The 26603-nt window shown below is 38.3% G+C and overlaps 1 protein-coding gene across 2 annotated transcripts; it reads left to right on the top strand.

The window, feature by feature from the left end:
- Window positions 1-38: 38 nt before the first annotated feature.
- Window positions 39-26603, top strand: PPP6C (protein phosphatase 6 catalytic subunit). Of its 2 annotated transcripts, none has more exons than XM_037037040.1 (7): window positions 39-208; window positions 11663-11758; window positions 18449-18514; window positions 19508-19649; window positions 21849-21928; window positions 22098-22307; window positions 23384-26603. In XM_037037040.1, exons 1-7 carry the CDS (start codon window positions 134-136, stop codon window positions 23630-23632), a joined length of 918 nt encoding a protein of 305 aa, XP_036892935.1. In that variant the 5' UTR covers window positions 39-133; the 3' UTR covers window positions 23633-26603. The 2 variants fall into 2 exon arrangements, with proteins under 2 accessions (XP_036892935.1, XP_036892936.1); XM_037037041.1 differs by lacking the exon at window positions 39-208 and adding an exon at window positions 236-416.

Here is a 26603-nt window from a genome sequence, read left to right as displayed (position 1 = left end):
CGTACGCCGCTGCGCAGACACCTCCCATGAGCCGGACGTGACGTAGGAAGAGTTCCGGCTTCGGCCTCTGCCGCTGCCGCCGCTACTTCAGCCGCCGCCGCCGCCGCCGCCGTCGGGGCTTGTTATTTCTAAAATGGCGCCCCTGGACTTGGACAAGTATGTGGAGATAGCGCGGCTGTGCAAATACCTTCCGGAGAACGACTTGAAGGTGAGCTCGGTCGGGGTGGGGGCGCCGCTGGCGGGGCTCGCTCCTTCCGGCAGCGGGGTGCCCGCCGGCCCGCCCTTCTCTCCGCCGGCCCCCCGCCAGCATCCCGTCCCGTCCTGGTGGAGGGCCTGACGCGGTGCCGGGCGACCCGGCCCGTTTCGGCGTCGCGCGGAGAGCGGGGGGAGCGGGAGTGCCCCGAATGCCGTCCCGGGTCTGTAGCGCGGAGCTCGGGGGATGTCGCGGCCTCTGCCCCAGGGTTTCCCCTCCTGGCCTTCGGCGACCTCGGGGCTCCTAGCCCTAACAGCTGTGCATGGAAGACCCTTCTCCCCTCACCCGGTCCCCGGCCTCCCGGAGTCCGAACGGGCCTTAGCGGGCAGTGCCCTCGGCGGGGGGTCATCCCTCCATAGGTGGTGACAGGAGCGCTGGGTGGCCGGCGTCTGACAGCTGTCCCGGCCCCGCGACCGCTGCCCCAGGGTGTTTAGATTCCCCAGGACTGGGCAGCCGCTTGGGCGAGATGTAGGAGGAAGGGATGCCGAGGCGTCTGTCTCCCAGCCTCTGCACCCAGTTGCTCTTCTGGGGTGCGGGCTTCCTTCTGCTCGTTCGCGTCGGAGTCCCGTTTTCGAGGGTGCCGTGGAGCTCGTTTAAGTGGACGATGTAGTTGTCCCTGCATCAAGACCAATACTTTCTTGTCCTTTGCGTTGTCCCCCCATGATCCTTTCTGAACTCAGGATCGCCTTTCCTGGGTTTCCTAACGGAGGTGGGTGGTTTTCTGTTGCGGCCGAATCCAAGTCACAGTCCCTGTGTGCGCGGCGAAAAGGAATGTCAGTGTTTGACAAGTCTCTTTTCCTGCGTCTGTTAAACCAGCGCTTAGGTGTCTGGCAGTGTTTCGCGGTAAGTGCTGCTGTTTGTTTTTATTTGTTCCGTTAACTTTGATTTGCTGAGAGGTGAGTAAACTGTCAGTAGGGTTTTTAAAAAAATTCTTTAAGCTGTGGGCTTAAAGCAGTTTATCTTTGTCCCTGACTTTATTTCCCTTAATGAAGATGTTACTGTTTTTTTTTTTTTTTTTTTTGGTCTTTTGCTCTTTTGATACAGGAAGTTGGTATTTAACGACGGTCAACAAGTATGCAAAATGTTGAAAGCCAAAGGAGCTGTTGTGAATGTAACCTGTTTTTATTTATAGAGGAATTATAGGTGCTAAATGATAGGGGAGTCATTCTTGTACATTTCCCTTTTCTTCGTGGGACGATTTAATTCAAACGGGGACAAAGCCAATATTGGTAGAAATGTAGCTTTCATTCTCATCTGAGTCTTTTGTGGCTCCTTTCTGTTAGGTGCTTTTTTTTTTTTTTTTTTTTTTTAAGGAAATAAAGATACCACCAACATTGGTATCCAGTTCATGGAAAACTATCCAGGTATCTTTTGGTAGCATTATTAACCCCATGGGTGAAGTGGGTTTTTGCATATCAGTGAGTCATGGTGAAATTTTCTGTTCCTTGGCATATGTGAAGCTATTTTAAGTTTTGTGTTTTATAATTAGTAAAATGTTGCTTATTATGAAAATGTATTTTGATATTAACTTGAAATTGAATATTGAAATGATTTGGATGATAATCACTTAAATTTTCTGTAGACCTTTTAGTTTGATAAATATTAGATTTCCTTCCCACTTCAGGAAATATAATTATTAAACCATTTCATTTCCCCTTGCAACACAATTGGACATATTAAGCATGTGTCTGTTTCTTTTTTGAAAGATTTTATTTATTTATTTTTAGAGAGGGGGGAGGGGGAAAGAGAGGGAGAGAAACATTGTTCAGTTGCCTCTCAAAGGCCCTCAACTGGGGACTGGCCAGCACCCAGGCACGTGCCCTGACCGGGAACCGAACTGGTGACCTTTTCGTCCTCAGGCCGATACTCAGTCCACTGTGCTACATCAGCCAGAGTGTGTTTCTTTAAAAAAATCTTCTGGGCATCTACTGGGGAAAATTATGAATTCTTTCTTTAAATGGAATTTTTTTGTCCTGAAACTGTTTTTATCACATTAATTTGCCTGTGATTTAATTTGCTCATCTCTGGCTTATTCAAAGAAATTTAATTTTATTTCTGCTTTTTGGCATGAAGTGCAAACTAAAATTAGGCAGGCCAGGAAAGTATTCCAGGAGCACCTTTTCAGAGGCTTTAAAGCCAAAATAAAATTTCTTTTCTGTCAGAGGAAGAAAAGAAATCATTAGAGCCCTGGCTGGTGTAGCCCAGTGGATTGAGCTCGGGCCTGAGAATCACATGATCGCGGTTCGATTCCCAGTCAGGGCACATGCCTGGGTTGCAGGCCAGTTCCCAGCGGGGGACTCATGAGAGGCAACCATACATTGATATTTCTCTCCTTCTCTCCTTCCCTTCCCCTCTAAAGATAAATAAATAAAATCTTTTAAAAAAAGAAATCATTAGGGCCACTTAATGATCATTATGGAAAAGATTTGAACTGGTAGAAAAGATGGAAATTCACTGTGTTTTAAACTGACTAGAAGTTGGAGGTACTAAATAAAATAATAAATGCATAGGATGTTCTAGAATGAATTATGATTTCTCTATACCTAAATTGGAAGCAGTCAAATCACTAATACTGGCTCAAATGTACATAACTGTTTTGAAGGAATAAGGATGAAATGTAAAAGTGAATGGACCAAAGCATAACCTTTCTTAAAAAAGAGTTCATGCGATTCTCATCCACAAAAAAGATTTTAGAGCTGATCATGGAAGATACAGATCCTGTATCTGGCTAAGTGGAAGAATGAATGATAAGAGGCAGGTGTACTGAAAACTTAAATTTCAGTATTGGGTTGGCCAAAAAGTTCATTTAGGTTTTTTTTTAGTACAATGGCTCTAGTAGTGCTTAGTTACCTTTAACTTAATTTGAAACAATTTTGTTAGATTGTATTGACGATTTGGTTAGATTGTATTGTGACAGCTGTCATATCAGCATGCATTAAAAATACTTATCAAAATTGGTGAATTTTGTGCAGCCATTTTAATATTGGAGATGGAAAAAGATATACAACATTTTCATTATATTATGCTGTATTCTTTCAAGAAAGGTGAAAATGCAACTGAAATGCAAAAAGAGATTTGTGCAGTGTATGGAGAAGGTGCTGTGACTGATTGAACGTGTCAAATGTTGTGAACTTTCTTGGTACTATTGACATTTTGGCCAAATCATTCTTAGTTGTGGGGCTGTCTTATGTATTGGAAGATGTTTAGCAGCACATCTGGCTTTCACCACTAGAAGCCAGTAGCAGGAGATAGCTGACATACGTGAAATGTCCAAATTAATAAAGTTATTGGTAAAAATGAAAATGTCTTATTTTATGAGAAAAATGTAAATGACTTTTTGGCCAACCCAATACTTAAGCAGGTGATGGGTTCTATAACTTAGAGTCTGTTGGAGCTTTTGAATAGTTCTTAAACAAAAGCTTGCACGTTGAGTTGGTGTTCACTTTTTTATTGAGAAACTGAAGATTGTTACCATGGTAGGGGGTGGGAGAATACTAGTAGACGTCTATCTCAGAGATGCAATATAAAGAATTGTGTAAGTCCTTAGTAACTGCTTTTGTGGATTAATAGTCAATGTAATCTTTCTAGAACTCACTCTTATGCTTAGTCTGAGCCATCCCAGAGTTTTTCGTTTCAGACTACCTACTTTGTAAAGTTGTACCTTTGTCTGAGATGCCTCCATAAAGTTTCAGAAAACTTTTTTCCAACATTTGAATAGCCTTTTATATCATCTTATTCAGCCTCTAATTGTATAGATTGTCATCATATATTTTAGTTTTTACCCTTATACATGCTTGTATATGTCCATACATATCTGTCACCTTATTGCTTGTCTTACTGATCATTCTATTTACTAGAGTTGTTTGGTTTGCATGGTATCTTTCTTCAGCTAATGCAAGGAAATAGAGGACTTAAGCACACACCATGGCTTTGTATAGGGCCAGAAGAGTGTTTTCTGTATTTTCAAGACTCTTTCACTGGGCCTTGCATTTTGTTTGTTGCTTTGGCCACTGAATCACATTTTCCTGTATATTCTGAAAATAGACTGTAATGGTGTTACAGTCTAGTAACACTGACTCTATTTCTACTGTCTAGTAGAAATAAAATGCTCAGAAATATAAGGCGAAAAATACATTTTAAAAAAAGTAAAAAAGAAACAGGCAAAATTAATTTTAGTAATTTTAACATTATCTCAACAGGTAATTAATATAAAGTTACTAATGTAATATTTTCCCTTTTTTGTACTAAGTCTATGAAATAAGGTGTATATTTTACATTTATGACATATCCCTATTCAGACTGGTCACGTTTAAGGTGTTCAATAGCTATATGTCGCTGTGGGTATTGGATGGGACAGTGCATGCCTCTAACAACTCCTCAACCCATTCCCTAGAATTGCAGAGCAAGAGTGAATGAGCTTTCATCTAGTTCTGTACCCTTTTCACTTTACCCAGGGGAAAACCGAGCTTTGTAGAGTTTTTGATCTGCCTGAAGATGTCTGGCTAATCCATTAATTAGGTTGAAAGCCTCCTTGCAGAGCTCTTTGTGATACAATTGGTAGCCTTTTTAGGATGGCAAATAGCTTGCTTTTCTAGGTATGTTTTCCATTTCATCACTTTTTTTTTACATTCCATTCTAAGCACATTGGACTGCTGTCTTCTGACCACATGCCCTGCTTCTTTGCTTCTTTTCAGTCTATTTCCGTCACCTACTTAATACGTACATAGTAAAAATATTAAATTATTTACTATTCAGTGAGTGGTTACTTATATTTGCCCTGCTTTATAAACAGGTAGCTGAAACACAGACAGATTAAGTCACTTTCCAAAGTCATACAGCTAGTAGGTAAGTGGAGAAGCTAGGATTCAAACCTAGGCAAGTCTGGCTCTAGGGTTCTCATCCTTAACTACCACTGGTGCTTCCTGTACATGGTAAGGTCCATGCCCCTTTTGAGCTTTAGCTTAGATGCCAGTTTCTCCGTGTAGGGCACTTGGATTCCATAGTCAGAATTACTAGCAATGATTAAAATTTCCATAGTTACTGATAGTTTTCTGAGCACCTTCATGTCCATTCTGTTATTTACATACTCCTTGTGATAAGCAGAGTAAATGAATTGGTGAAGTTTAAGTGATTTTTGCCACAGTGACTCAGCAGAGCACATGCCTGAATTAATTTATTACTAAAACTTCCCATTTTTTCTATACTAACCTTTGCTCTATAGCATTTTTATTCCATACATACTACTTTTTTGTTTTACGCTTTTTATTTTTATTCTATTACAGTTGTCTCAATTTCTTTTCCCCTTTAGCCCCCCTCCACCCAACCCACCCCTCTTTCCCACAGTCAGTCCTCTCTCTGCTGTCCATGTCCATGAGTCATTCACGCATGTTCTTTGACTAGTCCCTTCCTCTTCCTTCCACCATTCCCCCCTCCTGCCTCCCCTCCTACTCCCTGTTCCATGTTTCAGTGTCTCTGGTTCTTTTTCTAATTAGTTTATTTTGTGCATTAGATTCCAGTTATAAGTGAGGTCATATGGTATTTGTCTTTTGCCAACTGGTTTAGTTCATTTAGCATAATAATTCAGTTCCGCCCATGCTGTCGAAAAGGTAGGGCTTCTTTCTCTCTGCTGCATAGTATTCCATTGTGTAAATGTACCAGGATTTTTTAATCCACTCATCTCCTTATGGGCACTTGGGCTGTTTCAAACACTTAGCTATTGTAGATAGTGCTGCTATGAAAATAGGGATGCAGAAGTTCTTTTGAATTGGTGTTTCAGAATTCTTAGGGCATATTCCCACCAGTGGAATCGCTGGATCATAAGGCAGTTCCATATGGAATTTTTTTGGAGGAAATTCCATACTGTTTTCACAGTGGCTACACCAATCTGCATTCCCACCAACAGTGCAGTAGGGTTTCCTTCCCTCCACATCCTCGCCAGCCCTTGCTGTTTGTTGATTTATTAATCATGGCCATTCTGACAGGTGTGAGCTGATATCTCATTGTCTGTACATACCACTTAGAGTATGTATTCTGAACCGTATGATATAGCAAGTGTGTCTGTCTCTACTGTTAGACTGTAAGCTTCTTGAGAGCCAGGGTCGTATCTTATTTATTGTATTCTCCACAGTCTTAGATCACTGCCTTGTATATGATAATCAGTTAAGGTTTGTTGCATCAAACTGTATATTGCTTTGCAACAAACATTTCTTTAAATGTTTCTTGTGTCAAGTACTATTCCCTGTGGGTGCTAGAGGTGGAATCTCATACTTCTCTCTGCTTTTGAGGGGCTCAATATAAGGGAGATAAAGAAGTAAGGGAGATAAAGAAGAAAACAAATGATCATTGCATGGTGTGCTGAAAGAGAGGGCTGTCCAGTATATTGGGAATCAGAAGCAGTATCTAACTCTGAGGACAGAGATGGTTTTACAGAGGAGGTACAAATGAGAGGCTGAGTAGAGTCTACTCAGGTAAACAAAACAGGAAGGAAAGAACGTGTAAATACTATGCACCATGGTGTAGTTAATCTGAAAGAAAGAACATGGTTGATTCAAGGAGTTTGAGGCAGTTGGTATGCCTGGAAGTGGTGATGGGAAGATGGGCAGAGGACAAATCATGGAAGATAAGGCTGGTGAACTCTTTATCTTTTAGGTTGTATGAGGATAAACACTTTGAAATGCTTTTATATTTTAGGGGGAAATGCCATACTGTGACTTTTTTGGTCTTGTTTAAAAAATGGCTCACTAAAAAACAAAAGTAGATTCAAAGAACTCTATTACAGGAATACACTGTTGTGTGTGGTAGGAGTGACAGTGGTATCTGAATGGAGTTCGGGGACACTGCCATAAACAGAAGAGTGCCCTTGAGAGATTCTTAAGGAAGCGACACTGGGTTTTAGAACTATTATGACAACATCATGGACCCTGGAGTGGAATGGGACAGGAATTTCATAGAAGCAATAGAGTAGGTGACATGAGAACTCGAAGTAACAAGTGACTCTGATGTTTAAAAGGAAATGAAGAAAGTATAATAGAACCTGTTGACAGAGTAGGTCTAGGTGATGGAGGAGAGGGAAAAATTTAGTGTGATCTCTTAGTTTCTGGCATGGCTTATTTGTAAATGCTATAACTAGATTAAGGAATGCAAGGGAGTTTGGTTTGGGCGATACTAAATTGGAGAGGTAGAAATGTTCAGAAGCCTTGCATACACACATTGGGTAGTTAACAAATATTGATTGATTGCCATATGTGCTCCTGCACTAGTAGTATCAAACTCAGGAGGAAGGTCTAGACCAGTGGTTCTTAGCTGGGGGTGATTTTGCACTGGAAGATATTTGGCAATGTCTGGAGACATTTTTGTTTGTCACAGCTGGGGGTGGGGGTTGCTTTGGGTATCTCGTGGGTGTAGAAGCCAGAAATGTTGCTAAACATCCTGTAATGCACTGGACAGAAGCCCTCACAACAAAGAGTTAATCAGTAGTAGTGCTGTGGTTGAGAATTTAAAACCCAGTGTATTTGAGGGATAAAGGGAACAGGAAGACAGGAACAGATAATAGAATGGAACCATGAGCAAGTTTCTTAAGGAAAAGGTAGGCAAAAAGGGAAATAGGATCTTCTCCTAAGAATGGGGGTCATGAACCCCTGATTATTCAAGGATTAAGGATTAATTAGGCACCATGGAAAGAGATAGGTATAGTTTGCCTTAAATTTGGGATAAGATTAAGAATCTTGCCTTTCTGGTTAAGTAAGAGTAACCCCATTTCTTACAAACCAGGCAACAGAACAAAACTGGAGGGGGAGGGGGAGCTTCTCCCATGGCAAGGCTGGCCTGAGGCCACTGTACATAAAGCTAGCTGACATATGCAGGGTTTGTGCTGAGATTTCATGGACTTCTTATGTTTATGTTTGCGTGATAGGGATTTATAAGCTACTGCTGAACTAGAGAGATGAGAAGCAGTGATTTTGGCTTAGAGACTTACCTCTAAATCCTCAGTTGGGACTGCAGAAGTGGCAGTTCCAGGAGGCAGCTGTCACTTTACTCAAGTTAGTGTGCCTGGCCTCAGTTAAAGATGGTGCCTCAGTAGTTTACATGTGTTCTCCAGACACTCGCTGGTCTTTGAGTTTGGCAGGATTTCACAGTGATGTTTTTCATAGTGTACTGCTACTTTCAGATCAGTACTGGGGTGTGGAGCAATCTCCTTGCAGTTCAGGAGGCATTATGGGCTAGGAGAGCCAATTATATGGGGGTTCACATTCTGGAACATTCAAATATGGAAACCACGGAGGGTTCCTCAGGAATTTGTGCTGTGATTACTTTCAAAATGTGAATTAAATAATAACTCACTTGGTTCCAAAAGGATATAGAGTGGTTTACAAAGATGCGTTCAATATAGTGAGGTAAATTATATTCAGAGTAAGTGAGGCAAAGGGAAAATAAAGGTAGGAAACCACGATGGAACTATCAGTGAAAGTGAAAATATGCTCTCATATATAAAATAAAAGCTGTGATGATCAGGTTACTTCTTTGAAATAGGACCCAAGCTTTCTGGGAGGCTACTGAAGGAAGAGAACTGATCAATTAAAAATCAGAGTTGAAATAAAAATAAATAAATAAATAAAAATCAGAGTTGCCGTGGCTGGGCCGTGCATTTGGTTAGAGCACTGACCTGATACACCAACGTTGCCAAGTTCTATACAAGCATCAACCAGTGAACTCATAAATAAGTGGAACAGCAAATTGACATTTCCCTTTCTCTCTCTCCTTCCCTCGCTCCCCTCTCCTTTCTCTCTAAAAGCAAAGAGACAGTTCTCTCCTGGGTCCTCCTTGAAGGCAACTGTTCAATCACAGCATTCTGTGTACCTTCTTTGTAGCCTACACAGTGACAAGCTATAGAGAGGACCATCTCCTACAGTGTCCCTTAGCACAGGTTGATAGCATGACATTAAAGTGCAATTTGGGAAGAAGCAATTGGGAAAGGAGGGCAGTACAAAACAGACCTCTTTAAAGGACAATCTGAGTTTAATTCAGGGTGGAGTTTATAGTGGGTTTGTTTGGGTAACATTTTAATAACTGATCTTTAAAGGGGTGTAATAAGTGCAGCCCTCAAACATATAAGTAACCAGCACTGTACTGAGAATGGGCAATTATTAATAGAAAGATTGGCATTGTAGGAAATAGAGAACTTTTCTCTCCCAGAAATGCATTGTGGAAAGAAGAGTGGGAGATGAGCTTCTTCAGTGGCTTTTGTCAGGATGTGTTGGAGGAAACATTTACATTGTATTCGTGGTATGTGCTCTGATCTTCAGTGATGGAAGTTAGGACTCTTCTTAAAAGATGTGAAATCTGAAAGGAAGTGTGGATAGGACAAGTGTCTGACAACATGCATGTCTCATGTTAACAAACAGAAAACTCTGCCCACTTTTGAACAAATTGCAGCAAAGCACTTCTAAAAATACTTTGGTGGAATTCTCTTTGAAGAGGTTTGGTGAGTGTATCTGAAAAAATATTTCAAGTATTATTTGAGTAAGGCATTATATCTAAGAAAGGTAGGTAAGGTCCTGAGATGGTACTTGAAAACATCCCTGTATTGCCCTGGCAGGGTGGCTCAGTTTTGGTTTATTGTAATCCATCCCTGGTCAGGGCACAGACCTAGGTTATGGGTTTGATCCCTGGTCGGGAGGCAACCAATTGATGTTTCTGTCTCACATCAATGTTTGTCATCAATGAGAGCATGTCCTCGAGTGAGAATTTAAAAAAAAATCACTGGGTAGTTTTATTTTAAAAATTGTACAGTAGCAGAAAAAACATTTTTAAGTTATTAACTGCTACTTGATGAAGCTAACTTAAAAAGGGCAGTGTTCTTTATTCTGGCAAAATGAGAAAAAAGAAGGTGGTGATAGAAGGCTATTAGAAAAATATGGTCCACAAGCCCAAAAGATGGAGCAAGAAGAACTCAAAGTCCCAGAGCTGATAACTCTCAGCGACCGAGAAATTGCCAGCCTCTCAGAAGCACAATTCAAGACACTGTTTATCAGGATACTCACAGAACTGATTGATTATAGCCACAAATTAGAGGAACATATGAAGGCTAAACTAATTGAAATGAAGGGAGATGTCCAGGAATCCAATAGCGATGGAAAGGAAACTGGGACTCAAATCAATGGAATGGACAAGAAGGAAGAATGAAACATCCGACCAGAAAGGAATGAAGAAATGAGAATTCAAAAAAATGAGGAGAGGCTTAGGAACCTCCAGGACATCTTTAAACGTTCCAACATCCAGATTATAGGGGTACCAGAAGGGGGAAAGAAACAGCCATGAGTGGAAAACGTATTTGAACAAATAATAAAGGAGAACTTCCCCAGTCTGGCAAAGGAAATAGACTTCCAGGAAATCCAGGAAGCTCAGAGAGTGCCAAAGAAGTTGGACCCAAGAAGGAACACACCAAGGCACATCATCATTACATTAGCCAAGACTAAAATGAAGGAGAGAATCCTAGAAGCAGCAAGAGATAAGGGCACAGTCACCTACAAAGGAGTACCCATCAGACTGTCAGCGGATTTCTCAAAAGAGACCTTCCAGGCAAGAAGGGGCTGGAAAGAAGTATTCCAAGTCATGAAATCCAAAGACCTACATCCAGGATTGCTCTATCCAGCAAAGCTTTCATTTAGAATGGAAGGACAGATAAAGTGCTTCTCAGATAAGGTCAAGTTCAAGGAGTTCATCATCACCAAGCCCTTATTATATGAAATGCTAAAGGGACTTATATAAGGAAAAGAAGATGAAAAATATGAACAGTGAAAGGACAGCAAACTCACAGTTATTAACAACCACACCTAAAACAAAAGCAAACCAAGAGGCCAGCTAGATCAGGAGCGGAACCATAGAAATGAAGAGCACATGGAGGGTTAGCAACAGGGGAGTGGGAGGAGGAGAAGGGGGGAGAAGGTACAGAAAATGGCATAGACAGTAGGTAGAAAATAGATAGAAGGGGAGGGCAAGAATAGTAGGGGAAATATAGAATCTAAAGAACTTGAGACACGTGGTTATAAACTAAGAAGGGAGAATGGTGGGGGAGGGGAATGAAAGGGGGGAATAGAACAACTGTAATGGTATAATCAATAAAATATATTTAAAAAAATAAAAATAAAAAAAGAAAAATATGGGCCACATATGGCATATTCATTCTTTGGAGCTAGCCTTAAGATACATGAAAGTGAGTTAGGGTTTTAAAAATGCAAGTAGTAGGTTATAAATTTCAGGAGCTAGTAACTGTAAACATAATCCCATCATCATTAAAGGGCAGTTTCCTTTCCCATTGAACAGTGTAAGTATTAGTTCCTATTTTTTGTCATATGATCTTTAATTTTAATATTGTAGTAAAAGATTGCATTTTGTCTTTTCATCTTACAGCGGCTATGCGACTATGTCTGTGACCTCCTCTTGGAAGAGTCAAATGTTCAGCCAGTATCAACACCAGTAACAGTGTGTGGAGACATACATGGACAGGTAAAATTTTATGAGCAGATTTTTAGCTTCGTACTGTCCATAGGTCATGTGCACACATGTCTACTTGTACTGCAAAGAACAGTCAAACAAAAATATCAGTTGGTGGTGGTTGGCTAGGTTACCTCGGTCTATATGACCCATTCCTGGTTACTGTTACAGCAAATAAAAGCAGTGGTCAGATTATTCATGGAGTTTGTTGAAATTATACTTGCAAAGTAAATAGAAAGCAGCCCTGTTGTTCTGGGGACAGAGGAAGATAACACAAATGTGGGCTGCTTGTAATTATTATGACTAATAGGAGATGCTTTGGTTTTAGGCACTAATTTTCTATTCATTCTATTCTCTCCTGTCATATTTTGTTGGAAATTTCTCATTTCCTTAGTGGGATTGAGAATAGCAAAGGTTCAGAAAGAAAATTGTTGGTGCATGATTTCACAACAAATCACTGCTAAGATGGGATGAGAGGGGTTTAGTTTATTTACTGTTTTCATCTGCTGGTTTTTGTTTGTTTTTAAGAGTTTCAAAGCAGGATGGGCACACCTCATCATCTTCAGGCTCTCACTATTAATGTTTAGCCCAGTGTGTTTATGAAGTTTTGGGGTTTTTTTTGAAGGCAGTGAAAAGTGAACTGATCACTCTTGGTTGTACCCATGCAGTGGAGGTGGGGCTACAAGACATATATGCATTGTGAACAATATAGTATTTAAGAGTATTAACAATAATTACTGTCTTACATGCAGTTTCTCTGACTTACATGTGACTGCCTAAAAGCAGAAATGTGAGTAAGCTGGTTGTGGTTGAGGGCTGCTCGATGAGTGAAGTCCTATTTCACTACTTAAAGGGCTCTTTTCTTACTGGCTTTTCAGTCTGTTCCCTGAATGGGTGAAATTATAAGAACTCTGACAGCTGCATGTTCTCAGCTTCTAAACAGAGTCCCCATTATGCCATCTGTAATCTGTTAATAGATTTTAGGAGTGGACTTCTTAAAATTTCCATGTGACTTCTCTCCAAAAGATAATAAACATTTGTATTTTGCTGACATAAACTTCTTTAACACATTCCTAAAAGCTAGAATAAACTAAGCAGTGTTTGCCTCTACTTATATTAAAATTGAGGGAGTATTAAGAACTTTTCAGTATATGAATTACAGTCCTGTTCAAAGGTCAGGAAGTTAGATGCAACTTCAAATTACAAAAATCAATTTAAATTATAAAATTGTAGTTCTATATCATATATACACCTTCAGCCCAATGTACAATTCTTGCTAACATTTATTTTATGCTTTGAGGTTAACAAAGTCCTTTTTTGCATGTTTCATTTAAAATTTTTTTCAGAAGTCCTGTAAGATTGGATCATTTTATAGAGAAGCAAACTGAGACTGAACGATTAAAGAGTTAGCCCAAACTTTCAGAGCCCTAAATGAACAGAGCAGAGATTTGAAACTCATTGGGGTGCTCGGTTGCCTATGTTAATTTAAGACTACCACCAGACTGTGAACATTGTTTCTCTTGTACCTGATCCTTTGAAACAATTGCTAATCAAAAGCATGGGACTTGTGGAGCTTCTAACCCTAAACTAAATGTAAGATGTGTCCTTTGGACCTTGTATGGTTGCCTTTCCCTTGGGCAGTTCTGGAATTGCGGGGTTAGGTTATGAGTATAAATAAACATCCTAGCAGACATATATGGCTGTCCTTTGGTATCCTGAGGAGATTGGCTCCAGGACCTCCCACTCAAATCCTGGGGTGCTCTGGTCCCTTATATAAAATGGCCTAGTTATTTGCATATGACCTATGCATATCCCCCCATATACTTTAAAGCTAGATTACTTATAATACCTAATCAAATGTAAATGCTATGCAAATAGTTGATTAAAGAATAATGACAAGAAAAATATAAGTCTGTACATGTTCAATACAAACACAGTCATTGTAGGCCCAGCTATGTGGTGTACGTCAGCAGGAACATAACTTCCCTCCCCTCTGCCCCAGATAGGTTCGATTTACTGTTGGTTGAATGGGGATGAGTCTGCCATACAGAATCCAGAATCTGCAGATAAAAATGGCCAACTGTAGTATCGAGAGGCAATGAAGCAGTGTAATCTAGTGAGGAAATGGTAGACTTCAGTATCAGAGCTTCCTTTAAATCTGACTTGGCTACATACTAGCTGTTTCAGAAGCCACTTAAACTAGCTCATAAGTTCTTTAAGTATGGCCTGTGTATCCTTGAGGGCCCCTAAGGTGTCACAAAATCAGCTGAGGGTAAAACTGCTGGTACCTCAGGACAAACCAAGAGAGTGGCACCATACTGTGCTGGTTGTCATTGTCTTCTGTACCAGCATGCATGCACAATGAAATAGAACACCACTATCACATTAGATTGTCCTCCATGAAGCGGTAATATCAATTGTAACTTGCAGCCATGAGTAGATACTTTAAAAAAAAATTATTGTTGTTCAACTACAACTGTCCCCATCCCCATTTTTTCCCCTTTACGCGTTCCTGCCCTACCCACCCCTCACCTCCCACCTCCAGCAACCCCTCCATTGTTTTTGTCTCTGGGTCCTTTAGACCTGTTTCTTTCCTTGGCTCTCCCCCTCCCATCCCCNGTTCCCCCCCCCCCCCCCCCCCCCCCCCCCCCCCCCCCCCAGTCACTGCCAATTTGTTCTTTATTTCCAAGTTTTGGTTCTATTTTGCTCACTTGTTTGTTTTGTTGATTAGGTCTTTTGAACGTGATGAACTAGGAAGTCCGCATAAAGCACATGTGCCGCATACCAAAGAAAGAAGGCTTGCTCAAGGAAAAGTGCTTGTGCAGTTCTTTGTATTGCGAGCTGAGTAGCCTCTCTTTTTAGGGAACGCTATTTTTACTTGAGAGGAGGAATGACTAACTATGGGTATTTGGCAGCCATTTTTGTAAAAGTGAAGGAAGTACTGAGCCAGTTACTTTAGGGAACACAATTGATAGTATTTGTGGCCAATGCCAAAATTTGAGTTTTCAAATGAAAAATTGGAATTTTAGATTTGAGTCTACCATCATGAAGTTAACACCTTCTAATATTTAAATACTTTTCTGATGAGACTAGTGGTTATAATAATCTGTTAATGAATAAGGCTTTTGATGATGTTTAATGAAATGTTATTTCCATGTTATCCACTCAAAGTGTTATACCAGTCAATCTGAGTATGGTAAGACCACTTTTCATGTTTTGATATATTAAAAAAAGAATATGCACCATTGTCTCTAAAGGTGATTAAAATACTCCTTCCTTTTGTAACACATATCTGTTACACGTACAGATTTCCTTCGTATACTGAAATCACCCTAACCCAACAGACTGAATTCAGAAGCAGGGAATGAGAGCCCAGCTGTATTGAATTTAGCGAGACAGAAAAGAGATTTGTAAAAATGTACAGCAGTGCCACTCTACTCATTCAATTTGTTTTGTTTTGGGAAACAGTTTATTTTTTTCATTAAAATATATGTTACTATTTAATGAGTTATTGGTTTTTAACATGATTTTTTAAATGACCCATTTTAATTTGTAATATGGTAAATACTGAATGATACAATCTACATAAATAAAAGCTTTTTAGCGACCTCTAATGTTTAAGACTATGAATGGGTTCTGAAATCAAATAATATTTTAAAAACTACTGAGCTAGCCAAACTACTGTTTCCTTGCCTTTAATGATGGAATAAAATCTACTTCTCAGGATTGGTTTTGTTTTAAAATGAGAACATTTACTGAGTATGGTTTGAAAAACACATAATAGATGGCAGAAATTATTTGTGAAATGATAAGGTGGACTTCTAGTAATGTAGGACAGTGTTAATTATCTGCACATGTTCTCAGTAAATGCTTATTAAATAGTTTTGGAAAAAATTTTCAATATAGAGTAGGAACTATGCATCCCAGAAGCAGAATTTTTATCTATTAAACATACATAGGGCCCTGGCTGGTGTAGCTCAGGGGATTGAGCACAGGCCTCTGAAGCAAAGGGTCGCTGGTTTGATTCCCAGTGAGGGCACATGCCTGGTTGCAGGCCAGGTCCCCAGTGGGGGACACATGAGAAGCAACCACACATTGATGTTTCTCTCCCACACTTTCTCCTTCCCTTCCCCTCTCTCTAGAAATAAATTTAAAAAACCATACATAGAGTGCATAGAAGCTTATAAAGCTTTTATTCAAGAACATATTTTTATAAATATCAGTAGAAAAGTTTAAGTTCACCAACTCTTCTACCACACTTTTATGAAAGCAACTGTTTTGTAAAGCTTTTTATGTTCCTTTCCTGACTTTGCGTGTATACATATTCAGGCTTTATATAGTAAAATTGTGTAGTTTTATTGTAGGTATAGTTTTGTGTTCCATTCTTTTTCCTAATTACTTTTCCATTTTGCTACATAGTTTCCACTATAATCGTTATTCATAACCACATACAGTCCCAGTCCTGGAGTTGGTAGGTCATACTTTATTAAAATATTTCCTAATGTTAATCATGAAGCTTTTTTGTTGTTATTCTGAATGCTGTTGTAGTACATTTTTTGTATATTTACACAGATTTATTTTTTGCCTTTAGGATATAGTCAGAGAACGGGAATTAGTAGCTCAGAATTATACACACGTACATATATCTATACACCGAGAGTATGTATATGAAGTCTGTCTAGAGGGTATGAGCCATGTAATATGAAAAGTAGAGACATTTATTGAAGAAGATACAAGATACAAGGACCATTGTACATAGGACAATGACACCTCAGTCTCCTTTGAAGTAGGTGCCTTGGGACCTCACACAGTTCTCCCAATTGCCATCAGCCACCCTATCGTATTTTCTTGAATCTCATAGATGGTCTGAATTCTCTTCCCTTTCAAAGATGAGTTTAGTTTTGGGAAAAGTCAGAAATCACAGGCCACCGAATCTGGGCTGTAACAGGCCTGAGTCACCTGGGTGATTTGAGGTTTTGCCAATAAACGGCACCAGATGTGCGTGATGAGTGAGTGGGCATGTTGTGACAGCTGCCAGTCACCAGTTGCCCATAGCTGCAGCCTTCACCGGAATAGTGTCCGTGGAGGAATGTTTGAGCTTAACGCAAACTTTGATGTAGGTTCATTTCTCTACTTGCTCAGTCATTTTGAATGCCACACAGTACACATGCTCACTCAGTGGTATCTACCACCTCCACTGACTAGTACAGTGAAGTCGTCATTGTTCACACATGCAAGTTCCAGTCCACTCTCCTTGAACATTGTCGCGTGAGCTATTCTTATATTAAAAATGGCTGGACTTTTTTGGGGCAGGCCATGTGTATATAAATATATAGACATTTCCTTTTTACTGCTCATACTGTGTGTGTGTGTCTGTCAAATATGTAAAGAGTGGATATGTCTAAACACATCATATGCCTTTGAAGGGAGGGACTCTACATAGTAGAAATGGACAGCAAATATTTGGGGAAAAAAGAGTCTTCCACTTGACTGAGATTGAACATTTGTGTCACTTGTGTCTTAATTTTAAGAAGATTGGAGAATTATATTTTAAATTTTCTAAAGTTTTGTTTAGGCAAGTAATAATCCTTTAGACTTACGAAAGTATAATAAAGGGGGAATGCTTTATTTGAGTAGTTAAAATTTAAATTTCAGTTTTATTCACTGTTACCAAGATTGTTATACTGAGTTTTAGAAATTTAAGTAATTATTTTATTTTCAAGTGTAAAAGATAAGTGTATAGGAAATTAGTGGTTGTAATTGGTGTAGTTTATTACAGTCAATTCCTTTAATCCAGATTTTTTTTTTCCAGAAAAATTGAAGTTTTCTTTAAGAATTAGATTAGGGTATCCAGTTGATTGAAGTTACCAGATGTACAATTAGTCATTTACTAATTTTCAGTCAAATAGAATATGGTGAAATATACAATTCTGTTTTTACTGGTTGCTGAGAAGACACTCTGTATCTGTGGGCTCTGAGGGTGCACGTTGCCAATAGTAGAGTGTAGGGAGGTAGAGCGTTCTGTTCTTCATGGCCTAACGTGTTGTGTAAGTGTATTCTTTGAAAGAAATTTTTAAAAAAGATTTTATTCATTTATTTTTATACAGAGGGGAGGGGAGGGAGAAAGAAAAGGAGAGAAACATCAATGTGTGGTTGCCTCTCACACCCCCTCTACTGGGACCTGGCCCCAAACCCAGGCTTGTGCTCTGACTGGGAATCAAACCCGTGACCCTTTGGTTCACAGGCAGGCGTTTAATCCACTGAGCCACACCAGCCAGGGCTGAAAGAAATGTTTACCTACATGTTTCCTTTTATTTCATTGAAATGGAGGCTGAATATGTGAAGGGATGGTTAGGTTGGCTTATTGACAAGTTAGGTAACTGGTAAGTTAAATGATTTCAAAATCTCAAGTGATGGGTGAGGAGATGTATGATGGAAATTTGAGAAGGGGGCCTACAGCATTAGTGATCTGGCTTTAATGGAGCTTTGTTGTAATCTCTCTCTCTCTCTTTTTTGGATTGGTCTCTCTCTCTCTTTTTTGGATTGGGAGCTGCGTTCTTGGCAGTTTGCTTATACTTTTTTTTATTAATGTAAATATTTAAAGTCCTCTTAATTAACTACTTCACATATTTTGTTCTCAGTTTTATTATTTTACTCCTTCATAGAAATCTCTGATCAACATATATTGCCTTTCTTTTATAGTTTTATGACCTTTGTGAACTATTCAGAACTGGAGGTCAGGTTCCTGACACAAACTACATATTTATGGTATGTAAACACCAGTGATATCAAGTACTTATTTAAAAATAAAAAGATCTATCCCATTACATGCAAATTAAAAAGTAATTTTTGCTATATGATAATGACTATCTAAATATCTGAAAAGGTGATTCTGTATTTTCCTACATTTTTCCTTGTCCTCTAGTTGAGAATAAGTGCTTTAGTAAACTGCTATGTACGTAGGACTGGGTTGTGGCCCTCAGTAATGGTTGGGCTGAAAGGTGTCCCAGGAGTGCTGCTTGAAGGCATAAATCTTTACTCTTATTTTACCAGACTTTTTTGAGCATTCATTTTTATCTGTTACTAATCCGTGGATTGATGAATATATACGCTTGGTATTAAGAATCATATTTACTTAACTTTTCTTTCAGAATGTAATGTTACTTTTTTACTTTTTCTGAATCATTCTGTCATGGTTCCGTCCTATGAAAGTTTCTATGTCACTTTCCTATTATTTTTTTAGCTTTTCGTATTGGTCTAATATTGGCCTAAGTGAAACATTAATGGGCATGTCATCATATGCCATTGTTAAATACCAAGCTGAACCTGGAACACTTATAATTGTGGTATTTGCTTTTACATAATAACCCTATTTTCTTCAAGTTGGCAGCTCTTCTGATACAGTTTAAATTATTTTTGAAATTTATTTTTAAATTTGGATTTACACGATTTTTTTAGAAAAAACTATTAATGTAGGTAATAGAGAATTGGAAAAATGGTGGTTTTGCAGGGAAAACCATTGAGAGAATTGTGCTGGAGGTACCTGTAGGCCTCTTAAATCGTAGACTAGCACTAACACTTAGTAAAAATAGCCCTTTATTTCCATTTGAAGTTTTGTCAAAACTCAGTTTCCAAATAATTCAGTGTATAACTCCACATTTTTGTTATTTGGGGCTCTCTCTGAGTTCGTGAAGTTTGATATAATTTTTTAAAATATTGTTTTTATTATATTGTTAATAACTGTAAACTTTTACTTTACAGGGTGATTTTGTAGACAGAGGTTACTATAGTTTGGAGACCTTCACTTACCTTCTTGCACTAAAGGCTAAATGGCCTGATCGTATTACACTTTTGCGAGGAAATCATGAGAGTAGACAGATAACACAGGTGTATGGATTTTATGGTAAGACCTTCTGTTTTTGTGATTCTGAATATTGTTTTACTTTTCTCTTTGGGGGAAAAATCCACACAAGTCATACATGTGCTTTATAGTAAAATTAGAAAATGCATCTTTTTCTGCTTTCTCACTTTCTTTAACTTCCTCTCTTCCCTTAGTCAGTGGAAAGTCTTTCCTGGAGAGACAACCATTCTTAACTTTTTGGTCTGTATCTTTTTATTGGGTTGGCCAAAAAGTCCATTACATTTTTTCCGTAACATAAAAGACACATTTTCAGTTTCACCAATAACTTCATTGATTTGGATATTTTGAGTATGTCGCCTATCTCCCGTTACTGGTTTCTAGTGGGTAGAGGCCAGGGGTGCTGCTATACATCTTCCAGTGCCTAAGACATTACTGGGCCATAATGTCAGTAGTACCAGGAAAGTTTGCAAACCACTTTTGACATCTTTGATCAGTCTCAGCACCACCTCCATATGCTGCACAAATCTTTTTATTGAGTTTCAGTTATGTTTTACCTTTCTTGAAATAATAAAGCATAATATGTTGAAATAATTGTGTATCTTCTTCCATCTTCAGTATTAAAATAGTTGTACAAATATTCACCTATTTTGATGTTTTTTAATGCATGCTGATATGACAGCTATCACAATCTAATGAAAATGTTTCAAATAAAGTGAGAGGCAACTAAGGATAACCAGAGCCATTGTCCAGAAAAACCCAAATGAACTTTTTGGCCAGCCCAATAGATCAGTGCCTCAAAGTGTAGGCTTCAGTTTACCTCATTGGAATCATCTTGGGTGCTTGTTAAAAATATAGATTACTAGGATCTCCCTTCAGATCTTTCAGCGTTGGATCCTTGAATCTATTGAAGGTGAATGTTCTGCACACTCAAGTTTGAGAATCTGTTCTAGATATATGTACATGTTTGTGTGTGTTTGTTGTATACATACACACCACACTAAAATGAGATCACACCTGCTTAAGTTGCTCTTAAATGCATAGCTGAGTGAATATCCTTTTACACATATGAGGTTTGTCTTCAAAAAGTCCAGCCATTGTTAACGTGACAAGAACAGGTTGTGCAACAGTGTTCAAGGAGAGTGGACTGGAATGCACATGCATGAACAATGACGACTTCACTGTACTAGTCAGTGGGAGCTGTAGTCGCCAGTGAGTGAGCATGTGTAGCATTTGGCTGTGGCATTCAAAATGACTGAGTGAGTGGAGCAATGAATCTGCATCAAAGTTTGCATGAAGCTTGAACATTCTTCCATGGAAACTATTGGATTATTCAGAAGGCTGCAGCTATGGGCAACTGGTGATTGGTAGCTTCATCACAACAACATGCCTGCTCACACATCATGTGTAGTGCAGAGTTTTTGGCAAAACATGAAACCACCCTGGTGACTCTGCCACCCTACAGCCCAGATCTGGCGTCCTGCAACTTCTGACTTTTCCCAAAACTAAATCACCTTTGAAAGGGAAGAGATCTCAGACCATCTATGAGATTCAAGAAAATATGATGAGGTGGCTGATGGCAATTGGGAGAACTGTGTGAGATCCCAAGGTGCCTACTTTGAAGGAGACTGAGGTGTCATTGTCCTGTATACAGTGTTTCTTGTATATTCAATAAATGCCTCTATTTTTCATATTAAATGACTGGGTACCTTCTGGACAGACCTCGTGTGTGTTTATATGTGTGTGTGTACACACACACATGTTCATATATATGATATCCCAACGATCCAGGAATATATTTTTACATGTATGTATAAAATGATATATATATATAAAATCTGTGCCCTTGCTCCAGGGAATCCCAGGACCTCAGGGATGAGAAACAGAAATCAGTCATTAAAGCAAAATAGCTGCTTTTAGAAACACTTCCTATATGGTTGAAGGTTTTAATGAAGAAGGTTAAGAAATTCTTTGAAAAAGAATCATTGAGATTATTAATATGCATTTTCTTGCCCATAATTAAGGCATATATTGAAAGGTTTGAAAATTTTATAACCCTTTTGTTTTAGATTTTTTATTTTGAATATTCTGTTTATATTTTGTCAGTATAAAGGTAAACTGACCTCTCTTACTCTCTTACTAATTTGAGCTGAATTTCTTTTGTCCCAGTATTTAACGTATTCTTTATTTTTATCGGCAGACTCAGAATTGCATTTACTGAGGTCTCTCCCATTTCTTTTACAGATGAGTGCCAAACCAAATATGGAAATGCTAATGCCTGGAGATACTGTACCAAAGTTTTTGACATGCTCACAGTGGCAGCTGTAAGTTTATATAAATCTTTTTAAAACCTCAATTATTTTCTTACCAGTAGCACTTTGCATACTTTTATCTAATTGCCATTTTAGTTATATTGATATTATTAGGATTCATTCATGAATTTAGATGTGACTGAGTTTATTATTGTATGTTCAACTCTATCTTTTTTGTTAGTTAATAGATGAGCAAATTTTATGTGTTCATGGTGGCTTATCTCCTGATATCAAAACACTGGATCAAATTCGAACCATTGAACGGAATCAAGAAATTCCTCATAAAGGAGCATTTTGTGATCTGGTTTGGTCCGATCCTGAAGATGTGGATACTTGGGCTATCAGTCCCCGAGGAGCAGGTTGGCTTTTTGGCGCAAAGGTCACAAATGAGGTAAAGCCAACGTTTTCAGAAAATGTTGATTTGTTGGTTGCTAATGAATAAAGAATTATGGTGGCAGTAAACAAACTTCTAGCCTAGTTTATTTTAACTGTGGTGGTTATGGATATCAAATTTCTCATGTAGGTATTTTCTTATGAGATAAAGCAAGAGTAAGATAGGCAACTTTAAAAATACATATTTTAGCCCTGGCTGGTGTGGCTCAGGGGATTGAGCACTGGCCTGCAAACCAAAGGCCTGCCGGTTTGATTCCTAGTCAGGGCACATGCCTGGGTTGCAGGCCATGTCCCCAGTAAGGGGTACACAAGAGGCAACCACACATTGATGTTTCTTTCCTTTTCTTTCTCCCTCCCTTCCCCTTCTCTAAAAATAAAATCAATTAAAATAATATTAAAAAACATTTTTTAATATTTACATTTTTAATTGTGCTACAATTAAATGTCATATTAATTTGAGGTTTACAACATAATGACTTCATATATGTATGTATTGTGAATAAGCAACTTTTTGAGGTTCAGCTATTTCCACGCACACATACACACACAGGTGAGCTGTACTGGGAAGTAATCCATCATGGACTCAGAGCACTAGGTTCAGAATAACTTGTTACTTACCTTGTCTGAATTCCTGTTCCCTTAAATTGCAAAAGAAGGACAGTAAATCTCTGGCAGAAGTTCTGCCGGAACCATACTAAACCCTCAGTAAATTATAGATATGGTAGCAATGTATTTACTATTAAACCATAAAACCTTGGTTTCATATTGATAGTAATTGTAGAATGCTTTTCTTCCAGAAACTTCTAATTATGTGGCTGTATGACTTCTAATGCTTAATAGAGTTGGGCCAAACTTCCTGACGTTTGTATGAGTTGTACAAACATATGTTACACAAATTTCTGTAGCTTATAACTTAGTGAAATTATTGGGGGTAACTGTAGAATGGATTTTATGATCATAAGAACTGTATTTAGTAACAGGGTTTATACTTTATTTAATTGTTTATTATATATGTAGGTTGATTTTTAAAAAAGCAATATGCTGGACACTTAACAACACCTTTCTAAATTGCAGTTTGTTCATATCAACAACTTAAAACTCATCTGCAGAGCACACCAACTAGTGCACGAAGGCTATAAGTTTATGTTCGATGAAAAGCTGGTGACAGTATGGTCCGCTCCTAATTACTGCTATCGTTGTGGAAATATTGCTTCGATCATGGTCTTCAAAGATGTAAATACAAGAGAACCAAAGTTATTCCGGGCAGTTCCAGATTCAGAACGTGTTATTCCTCCCAGAACAACGACGCCGTATTTCCTTTGAGGCCTTAGCCCATCCTGCTGACCGGTCACATTTTTCTGCCCTCTTCTTATCCCGACTTTTGTGTATTACCCTCTATAATATACTTTTTATTGAGCACTTTGCTGCTGAAATGCTGCCTCTTGCCTTTTTTTTAATTTTAAATTATCTAAATTTATTGTTTGTTATGGTGTTTATAGCAATGTTTTCCTATCAGTTTTCTCCCCCATCCCATCCCCACCTTGGACTCATCTGAGAAGACTTGAGAAATGTCTTAATACTCATACTGCTGCATGTAGCTCTTGCTTATTTACTGGTCTGGGGGAAACAAGATGTGTTTCCTTTTTATAAAAAGCCAATTGACAGAAAAGACTACACTGAAATACTCCTCCTTTTGTATCATTCAGCCTTTTGTTTTAGTTTGGTAAGTTTTAAGAAATTTCAGCAGCAAAGTTGTTATTCAGTGGGCACGATGGACTGCAATGCCTAGAGTTATGTATACTTGTCCCAGCTGTAAACTTCATTGTCCTTTGTTGGATGATATTTTAAATGGATAAAAATAAATTGGTCTAAAGGGCTGCCCTCCTTGTTGTGTTTTTAAATTTCAGTTAAAAACTGCTACAGTTTATGACTTTGTACATTAAGATAATTGTATTGATCTTTTTTCAGATTCCTTGTATTTTTTAATAAAGTAATCTTAAAATCCAGATAGGTTAAAGTGTTAGAAATTTTAAACAGCTTACATTGTTAGCTTAAAGTTATTCTTTTTTTTTTAAGAGTTCTTGACCCTTTGGTTATTGAGTTTAAAACTTCAACTGAAATTCAGTACTATTTATTTAAGAAAAAAATCACTAAACTGTGCCTAAAAACATAACTGCCATATTAATGTTTTGGTTTATATCCTCTATAGTAATAGAAAAACATTTAATACTTGTAATACTAATGTGTTCATTTGATACCAGTTGAGTAGAATGTGATCAATCCAGTTTACAATCTATCATGAGTATCATTAAGTAAATCTATGTACTTTTCAATAGGAATCATTCTCTTGCTGTAACACTTGACCTTAACTTTTAGAAAGTGTTCATTTTTTAACTGCAACTGGAAAGGTTGAAAAGTCAGGACTCTTGTACTTGTAAACTGTAATCTGAAGCAGGTTTTTAAAAATGTAGAAGGAAACAAATTGTCCTTTTTTGTAAAGGTCTGTGATAATATGTTTCGGCTTTGTGTAAGTAATTTGAACATCCAAAGGGTTGTGATGATCAGTTCTTGATATGCAATGTCCACTAATAAGGACAAGTGTTCCAGTGTCTCTTATGACTGTGGTCATAAATGATGTTGGAATTTACCGTTTTGTGAAATAGTTGGTATCATTTTACTAGTATAATTAATTTTTGTCATTCCAGGAAATCTTTGTGAAGCCAGCCAATTAATAAAGCACTTTAGCATCTGTTCAGGTAGTTTTGAAACCAACTTTTCCCCTTCAGGATAAGAACTTCCAGGTTATCTAAAAATGCAATAAAAGTCTTTATAGTCTATGCTTCTTGGAACATAATTTTTCATCAGGGTTTTCTTTTATTAAATGAGCACAACACTTGCAATTTTTTCCCCAACCGCCCAGCTACTTGTGTAATTTTTGATTGTATAGCTGTGTGAAGGAAGTGGCTATTTGCTGCACACACTTGAACTGTTGGGTCAGTAGCTTCGTGTCATTGCCCTGACCCTAGTGTAATTCAGGGGGAAAGGTATTAATCTTACAGGGATATGTAGCTATGTATTTTACTAATTGTTGAACACTGGAAACTGATGATGCAGACAACTTGGTGTGGTGTTTAAACAGCTCTCTGCAGTATTTTTTTTCTGTTACCATAAATTGTATTTAAGTGCTTGCTCACCTCTGCTTTAAGTTGTACCAATAAAACCAGTAACCCTGAGCCCTCCCTTCCCACTTGACACTCCCTAGCTTAGATTGATGTGGTTGTTTTAGTTATCCCCGTGATGTGACTTTCATTTTTAAGTCATGGTGTACTGCATTTCTTTGTCACTAGTTGGGCAAGTGCCAATAATGTTCTGTCCATTCCTTAACTGCCATCTTTGTTCTGCCTGATTTTTTTTCTCTCCAACTGAATAATGGCTTTTTGCATGGGAAAAAATAGTTTTTACTATTAGACATATAAAGGGAAGAGAGAGTGAATGTATTGGACTTTGTAAGCCTAAAAGGAATATTTGGGTTCCTCTGCTAAATAAGGGCTATGTACTATACGGAGTAATCAGGTGGTGGAAGATACTCACAAGTCAGGTTTGTAGGCAGAAGGATCTGTTACTCCCTGGATCTAGGCTGAATGTAAAATCTCTTATGTTGTGTTAATGGGGGTAATAACTATTTTTATTTGCCTATAATATACTTGGTTTTTAATAAAGTATCCTAGGCTATAGTGAGAACTGTCTACTTTAATTGCCAATCACTCCCTTTCCTTACTTGCCTAATATATTCTTGGCTAGCTTTTTATAGATTAGTGCTTTTTCCTGAAATATCTCACCATTTGCAATGTGTTTCTTTGGGTGTGATCCTAAAAAGCCTGGATCAAGAGCACCTAACGTGCGACCTGCATCAGCTCCTACTCCGTCTGGATGTCTAGAACTGTTGGAAGATTTGACGTCTTAAATTCTGGGTTTTGCTTTTGAAATAAGGTTTGAAATATTGTTGCATTAAGATTTGTGTGTTTTTGCTTTGTAAGCCAGCACCAGGTTTTGGAAAATGCCTGTATTGTGAAAGCAAATCTAAACTTTCTGAGCCTCTTTCATTGTGAGAAATAGAATTACTTTACATGAGCCTCCAGAAATTTGTGTACCTGGAGTTGAAGAGATTTAATAGCAAGAATCCAGATTTTAAAATGTAATTGTTTTTTAACTGCTAATGTTTGTAAAGCACCTTTAGTTCTTTGGATGAAAGGTGCTATATTCCCAGTGTAAATTAATAAAAGTATTATAGGAA

This window comes from Sturnira hondurensis, unplaced genomic scaffold (genome assembly GCF_014824575.4).
Source record: "Sturnira hondurensis isolate 20B ecotype Veracruz unplaced genomic scaffold, ASM1482457v3 Scaffold0022908, whole genome shotgun sequence".
Taxonomy (NCBI): Eukaryota; Metazoa; Chordata; class Mammalia; order Chiroptera; family Phyllostomidae; genus Sturnira; species Sturnira hondurensis.
Note: the sequence above shows the minus strand (reverse complement) of the source record. Positions and strands in the feature narration are given on the sequence as shown.